The sequence below is a fragment of the Fukomys damarensis genome, unplaced genomic scaffold (genome assembly GCF_012274545.1).
Source record: "Fukomys damarensis isolate Sample0158 unplaced genomic scaffold, DMR_v1.0_HiC HiC_scaffold_30, whole genome shotgun sequence".
NCBI classification, from domain to species: Eukaryota; Metazoa; Chordata; class Mammalia; order Rodentia; family Bathyergidae; genus Fukomys; species Fukomys damarensis.
Genome location: NW_022900942.1, coordinates 35,021,993 through 35,029,760, shown reverse-complemented (window position 1 = coordinate 35,029,760; position 7,768 = coordinate 35,021,993). Strand labels below are relative to the sequence as shown.

At 42.9% G+C, this 7,768-nt stretch overlaps 1 protein-coding gene across 2 annotated transcripts in view; it reads right to left on the bottom strand.

The window, feature by feature from the left end:
* The window catches only part of Myo5b (myosin VB), a 270,247-nt gene that overhangs the window by 135,820 nt on the left and 126,659 nt on the right, over window positions 1-7,768 (bottom strand). For both annotated transcript variants that reach the window (XM_033757427.1, XM_010621696.1), the window contains exons 9-10: window positions 6,806-6,915; window positions 1,978-2,243 (exon numbers count right to left, since the gene is read on the bottom strand). In XM_033757427.1, coding sequence (XP_033613318.1) covers window positions 1,978-2,243; window positions 6,806-6,915 — 376 coding nt within the window. The remainder of the gene's footprint in view (window positions 1-1,977; window positions 2,244-6,805; window positions 6,916-7,768) is intronic.

Below are 7,768 nucleotides of genomic sequence, written 5' to 3'. Positions count from 1 at the left end.
TCAAACTCAGCCTTGTGCTTGCAAGTCAGGAGCAGTACCACTGAGCTAAATCTCCAGCCCTCATTGGGGATCCTTGAGAAGGTAGCAACAGTCCTTTCCAATTGAAGGTACTATTAAGAAAATATGTAAATAAATACAACTGAGGCATGATGTTTTACATAACAGCAGCAGTGAAGTCCTAATATTTTTACATGCTATCCACAAGTCTGCATACTAATATTTCTGAACCAAAACATCAGTAAAATTAAGATTCTTCGTACAGGCAGAGTATAGAATTGGGTCAGATACTGCAGCCTGGGTTTCTTTGGATCTTCTTTGTGAAAGCAGCACTAAAGGTCAGTACTGTGGGAAATTCAATGTCTTAAAAATACTCAAGGTAGAGGGAAGAATAACACAGAATCCATTATTGACGACTAGGCAATGAGTTCTCAGAGAGCATAGACTGTGCTCTTACAAGAGCAACTGGAAGGGTTGAGCACAAAGCAAGTGCTCTACTGACCAGAAGGAGAAAGACTGTCCAGTCATTCAGCTGAATCCCTGAGAATGAGAGAGCCCCTAAGAGAACACATCCTTCTACCTCCTTCTTCTGGGTGATTCTCTACTGTTGGCTTCTCATCAGCCATGAGGTTCATTTCTCACCTTTCATCTTCCCTCACTTCCCATTTTTTTACCTTCCTCCTTAAGAATCAGTTCAACTCTCAATCCCTGTACTTTCCCTGATGGTGCAAACAACACCCTCCCTAGCCTTCAAATTCACATAGCACAAATGTCCAAACCCTCAGATGGACCTTCTAGCAGTTTCTTCTGATGTCTCTTGCATTACTTAATTTAGCTCCTAAGCCTATATAAAGCCAGAAATCATGTTCCATTTTTTCTCCTCCACAGCATAGGCCATGGTACAATGTGAAAACCAATGGTGAGCAACAACATCTGAGAGGTAATTACGAGAGCTGGTTTTTGCATGAAAAGTGACTGCTTCAAGAGGTCTTTTTTATTCCAATCTCATCACAAGGTGAGTTCCAGCTGAGCTTCAGCCCACAGAACAGGGCTTTACTCCAGCACTACTGTTCTTCTGATACTGTACTTCTATGGGTCTGGTTTCTATTTTAAGACAGAGCCATGACTTCCAGGATTTAAAGACTCAGGAGGATTTAATCTATTATTAGCTTAAAGAGGGCAAGACACTGGTAAGAAAATAAGTGTAAGGCGGTTGCCACCCTATTCATATGACTTTAAACGACTCTAGATGTATCTGGAAATAAATGCAGAGATTGTAGCTCAAAACTTCATATGAAACTATAAAAAGGAGGGCCGAAAAGGGCCTTTGATTCTTAGTTATTCATCTACTGGTGACAGCACTGATACAAATGCCATTCTCCTGGTGGTAAGTTAATTACAGTTTCTACCATGCCACTCTGCCTTGGCCTACCAAACACACACTGTTATACATTACAGTCCTTTCAATCAGCCTAGGATTCTGAAAGGCAGAGAAATCTCAAGAATGATCACACAATATGAATCTGTACATTACAGAGAAAAATCAAAGTATTAAAATCATCACCTTGACTGATGATATAGTGAGGTTGGATGGATGGCTGAAAACATAACTGAGATACAACACTTGAAGGTAAGTTCTGGAATGATGTTAGGCAAGTCCTTTCTGGGCTTCAGTTTCTCCACACTAAAAATGGGTTTCTGCCTACAAGGTTTCTGAATGAGGAAATTATTGGTGCTACTGTAGGGCCAATTTTTTCTTAGGTCTGTCTTCTACATTGTAGGATATCTAACATTTCTCGTCTTAGACCAGTAGTTACCTCAGCCATTGTGACAACCAAAAATGCCTCCATACTTTGTAAGCTCTCCTGGTTGAAAACCATAAGGAAGCTCTCAAGGCCCTTTCTGCCTCTTAAATGCCTTCATAAAGACGATGTTAACCAGCAAGGGCAGTGAAAGCTGGGAGGACTGCAGCAAACCTACCCATAGATGTCCAGGACTCCGATGAAAGAGTGTTGCTTGAGGGAGGTGTGCAGGGCCTTATTGATGTGATCCACAATCCAGCTGAACAGTTGGGCGTAGATATGCTTGGCAAGGGCATTGCGAGCATTGACCACCTGCTGCAGGGACATGGTCTTGACATAGGTCTCTGAGGTGGTGACTAGCTTTCGATGGCACAGCCAGTGCTCCATTTGACTGTGCTCCACACCTAACAGGCAGCAGAAGTTGCTCAGGTGTTGATCCTGGGGCTGGGGGGAAAGTGAAGATAGGTTCAGGAAGGACATAGAAGACAAGCCCCCTGACCCCATTTTCTTTCTGGTCCAGAGGGAAAACGAGCAAACCTCAGACTTCCTAGGAATCTAGAATGTCACATCCCTAGCCAAATGACACGCACAACATGCACGCATGCACACACAACTAGGTGGAGAGCCTGATTAGTGTTGCTCAAACTGATCATCACACTTTCTAATAACTAAAATTATCAGAGATTTAAAAAATAAAACATTACCACGTTCCCATCCCTTCCCCTTCACTGCCAGGCTGCTGCGGAGTTAACAGGTAGGAGGGGATTGCCTATGTGAAGAGATCAGAATGAAAACTGATAGCTTAGAAAGGGATAATACATCCAGGGTAAGAAGCCAGAAGGCAGCAGGCACACACTGACCTTGCACCTTGTATCTGCAGAGGTCCACACAGTGCTTAAGTACAGCCCAGAAAGTGGTTCTCTGCCTCAGGTCTACTAAGCTGGATGCTTGAAATGAATGTCAGCTTCTAAAGCTGGAGGGACTTTCAAGGAATTTGCCCCCCCCCCGACTTCAGCAGAGCAATGTGGATGGACCAGACCAATAACTGCCTGCTGGGTGAGCAGGTTATGGAGAATCATCCTAAAATTTTATACCCTTTCTTCAAATTGTATGACACCAACAAATGTGTTCAGATAATGCTGTGGCAAGAAACAGGCTAAAGCTCAAAGGGCAACCGCCCTCCTGGGGCTGATGTCACACCATCCCATGCCTCCAAGCATGTTCTCTTTCAACTTGGCTCAGTGATACTAACTCAGATGTAACTGAATTTTATTTACATTCTTAATGCACTTGCTATTGGGGGAAAATTAATCAACGTGGAAATCACTTGAAACACTTCGATTGATCTGCATGTATTTGGAGCTGGAAACAAATTAGGAATTCCTCCAGTCTGTCTTTTTTTCCATGGAAGCTTAGCCCTAGAGCAGTGCAACGGTTTATCTGGTCCCCTGCATCCAGGGGTCCTTCTATACAATGCACTGACTAGCTATCCAGCTGCCTCTAGGAACTACATTTGATCCTTGACTTGTGTTTATCCAAAAAACTAATCACCTGGCCTTTGAGTCAATGGATAACCAAACTTCCTGCAGGTCTTATCTTCACAAATCCACAGAAGTCTCTTCAATATCCCCTCTTGGCCATACAGGACATACCACCATCTAAGTTTGCCTTGGAAAGTTGATAACCCATACTTGGAAGGCTTATTAACTCTGAGGCTGAAAGGGAATACTTTTGAATATGATGTGTCACTCCTAATAGCTCTACATTGCTTACAGGATTCATTTTCTGATAAAGTCACCTTGTAGAATTTAAATGAGGGCTTTTTCAATAAAAAATACAGATAGCTATCATTTTGCCCTTAACCTCATATCCTTAGGCCATTTTTCCCCCTATGGGTATCTAAAATCCATCTTTCCAAAACAAACAAATATAAAACAGAATCTCAGAGTCAAAAGAACTTCTCCAAACCATTAAGGCCAGTATTTTTCCAAAGCAGTTTGTGGAACACAGTTGCAAGGAATATTAATTGATTTTATTAACACCAGGTTAAATGCAACTTCACTGGTATGTTTAATCACCTAGTAAGCATCAAGAGACAGATTATTTTAAGGTGCACTTCTAGAGCTTATTGGCCAACAAACTGTTGGGTTCCCAGGAAAACATCTTTAGAATTGCCACTCTGATCCACCCCTTTTCATTCTGATGAGGAAAATGAAGCCCAGTGAGGCTCACCGATGACACCTGAGCAGCGGTGTGGGCTGGCTGGGTGTGGACAAGACTCATCTTTCATAAACACTCAGCAGCAAGGATTGCCCATCACTTCTCTTGGCCAGCAGCCTTTTACTCTGCAACCTCCCCCATTTCTCCCTTTCCAACATAAAGCCATATGGGGTAGAGTTTAGTGCCTGGCAGACAGTAAGTTCAGAGGTGGCAAGTGTCCAGTTTGCTCATCTGATCTTTTTCCAAGAAATTTTTAATTGCTATGCACAGCACTGCAGATGGATTCCCTGACATTTAAATAGCATGCCAGCAGCAAACACGATGACCAATGGCCTGCCTCCCTCCCCAGTGCCTCATATCGTGAGTGTGGTTGAAGAGGGACCACAGTTAGGGATCTCTGCTAACCACCAAGGGACATAACCACTGCAGTGGGGTTTGCTCCATGTTCACCTGCTTCTTACTGTTGATTAAAGGAACTAACAGAAACTGATTTAAGGTAGTGCAATTACATTTAAATATAATTAAATGATGTTAAATCCATTAAAAATAGCCAGCATTATAGGTAGCAGATTAGTTTTATAGGCCTATATTGCCAAATTCAAGGAACAAACTGCCTTTGGTGTCCAAGTAATTGGATGCTGTTATATCTCCAAGGTAACTCTGGCAATTATGGAACACATTCTCATGCCTTAATTAAAAATAAAAACTACCAAGCAGAAGGCACATTGTTTATGGGTAGACAGCCTTTCCAATAGGAGGCCACACCATGGACCTGAAAAACAAGCCAGTATCTATTTGAGAGAGACTATCAATCAGCAGAACCATTTAAAGACGTATTTCTTGAGCTTACACTCATGTGAAGCACCATGTTCAGGACCAGTAGGGCCACCAATATGTGGAGGACATACTAGGATCAAGATGAACAAGGGCTAAAAGTCTGGAAGAAACAACAGTGCCAGGAAACACACCTAGGGGTGCTCAGAGGCCAGGTACAGAGTATCATAAGATCAGAGACAAGGTACTTACAGACCCAAGACTTGCCCTTCCAAACAGGTACCAGCCTTCCTCACACTCAGCTGCAGGTGCCAGGAACTCCCTGGTCTGCTTCTCCTGCCTTACAAACAAGCCCCATTAATATTTCTGACTTTCTTACCCATGCTTACTTTCATTTGCATCGCCCAAGTCCTAGACTACCCCAATCAAGCATCCAGCTGTCTACTTTTTGAGTGCCTATTGAGTCCTGCTCTCTGCTGGTGATAACAACAGTCCCTACTCTCATAGAGTTTGAGGGTCAGGGAGACAGAGGCAAAGCAAATAATCACACAATAAATGCAAAATAACCACTCTAAGCTGCACGGCCTGGGGGAGTCTGGGGAGGGGGAAATGCTGTAAAAATCCGTGACAAGGGGCTGCAGATTAGCTCATGCTTAGCCTGCTTGAAGCCCTGGGTTCGATGCCCTGAACCCCTCCCCATGACAGGGATACAGGACTCTGAGAAGAACACTGAGGAGGAGAGGGGTGCTGAGTGGGATGGAAGCCAAGGGAACATTTGTCATCTTCCTTGCATCTTAACAATATAAATCAGAGTTTGTCAGTGCAAACATTCCTAATTTTTCCTGTCCCTGACACTGGGGAAGAGTATGGCTGCCCCAAGGATCCACTGAATGTCTACTGGGGTGTGTGTATGTGGGGGAGGCATGGACTCTATGCCTTTGTTACGGGAAACACCTCAGGGGTAACACTTCACAGGCCCTAAGACACTCAAGACTGGGGCATGATTGGTATGTACTGAAGGTTCATCCACCAGGCCACAGGTCCTTGGCACACACCAGTCTCTCTCACACCCTCACACGTGCTCACACAAAGATATGAACATCAGAAACTCTCCAGGGCACTGAAGCCTGCAGCTCCAACATTCCTTCCTTTCCCACCGGGTCCATGTGGGAGTTTCAAAGCCTTCATGAGGCTACAGAGTCCCAGGTGTCAAATCTCAGATCATTTTTTAAGGGAAAATGCATAAGGGTGGAGGGGAAACAGGTCATAAGCTCTCCCTGGTCCTAGCTGGAGCTCAGGTCTTCCTCTCCCTAAAGACAGAACCAGTTTCAACATCTGATAACCTCTAACCTACATAAACCCCAGGAAGTTAATAAATATCCACACAGTGGAAAAGGCAGAATACCAGTTTCAGCCTAGGCCAACACCAGTAAACTCCAGAGAGGATACAGCAATTGCTATCTGAACCACTGAACTGGGACTTGTTCCACCAGCCTCTTAGACAAGTAGAAATCCACTACATATCAGCATACATGACTTTCATGTAGATGTCTTGCTTAATATTTGGCCTCATACTAGCAGAATATTGGCAAGTGTGTCGTTATCTGTGTTGTCAAATTAGACTATAAGCTCTTCTAAGGTAGTCACCAAGTATGGTGCCCAATATCCTTACATCTCCTTGCTGTAGGGATCTCAGTCTGGCGCCCTGAAAGTACTCCATGGATTGATAACATGTTGTAGAATTCCATGTACCTCAGGGTACTTGGAAAATCAACCTATCAAAAAGAATTTATTGAATAGCCACTTTCTTGCCCTTAGTGATAGAATTTGGTGGCAGCTGATGTGAAATGGATTGGTTCTTTTAAAAAATTATCAGCAAGTAAACAGAAACCATTATGGTTAAGAATAAATGACCTAGGGCTGCCCTCTAAGTGCAGAGACACATTTCAGTCATATCAAACTGTAAGAATAAATTGTATACACTTTTTCTCTGGTGCTGGGTTGCAACTTACCGATATGCTACAGGAATCACCATCACGCTCAGCCTGAATCTCTACACTTCCCAGGTGCAGGATAGAAGCAATTATCTTAAAAATGGTTATCTGATGGGACTCTCTCACTCCTGGGAGAAAAAAAATAAATAAATGAATCACAGTCAATATCCATGCTATGTTAGAAAGGACATTTTATGCCTTTTAAGGACTTTAATAAAAAAAAGAATAAGGTTTGATTTTCCTTCTGGGGCCAATGACTCCTAAAATAATCCAGGCTGCTCACCAAGTAATTACTACTCACTGTAACTGCTCAGAGGGCAAAGGGGCTTCTGTACCAGAAAAGAAAATATACTCACTCTGATTGTCCCAGTCAAACCAGATGGGTCACACTACCATTTCAACTTCTCAAAGAGCACAAGAGATGAAGCAATCATACAGGTTCATTTGAACTTCATTTCAACCAAACGCTTTATGGATGATTTTAATAAGAATGCTCACTTACCTGCAATCATTCTCCTCCAACATAATATCCTGCAAACATCTGTGACACACATCCACAGTGGGGGGAAGAAGGGGAGAAACCCTCCGGGATCACTGTCTTAGGGGCTGGGGGGCCAGCAGGGCTCTGGCCAGTCCCAGGTCGGGATGGTTGTTCTTCATGCTATACGTACCCACATAGTGACAGACACACTCTCACCAGAGCCACTGTGGTAGCAAACAGGACTACCAAATTAGTTATTACCTGTGTGAATTATCAAAACATATAAAATCCCTGAAAATTTGTTTAGCTTGAAGGTAGTGACACTTCCTTTTAAAATAAAAGATATTTCAGACTTGTAAAAAGGCTACCAAATGATATAACGAACATTAATAAACCTATCACTTCATTTAAGAAACGACACAGTTTAACTCTATATTCTTTCCAGCAATAGGCTGGCAATATTTTACTCAGCTAAAAAAAAAAAAAAAAAAAAAAAAAAC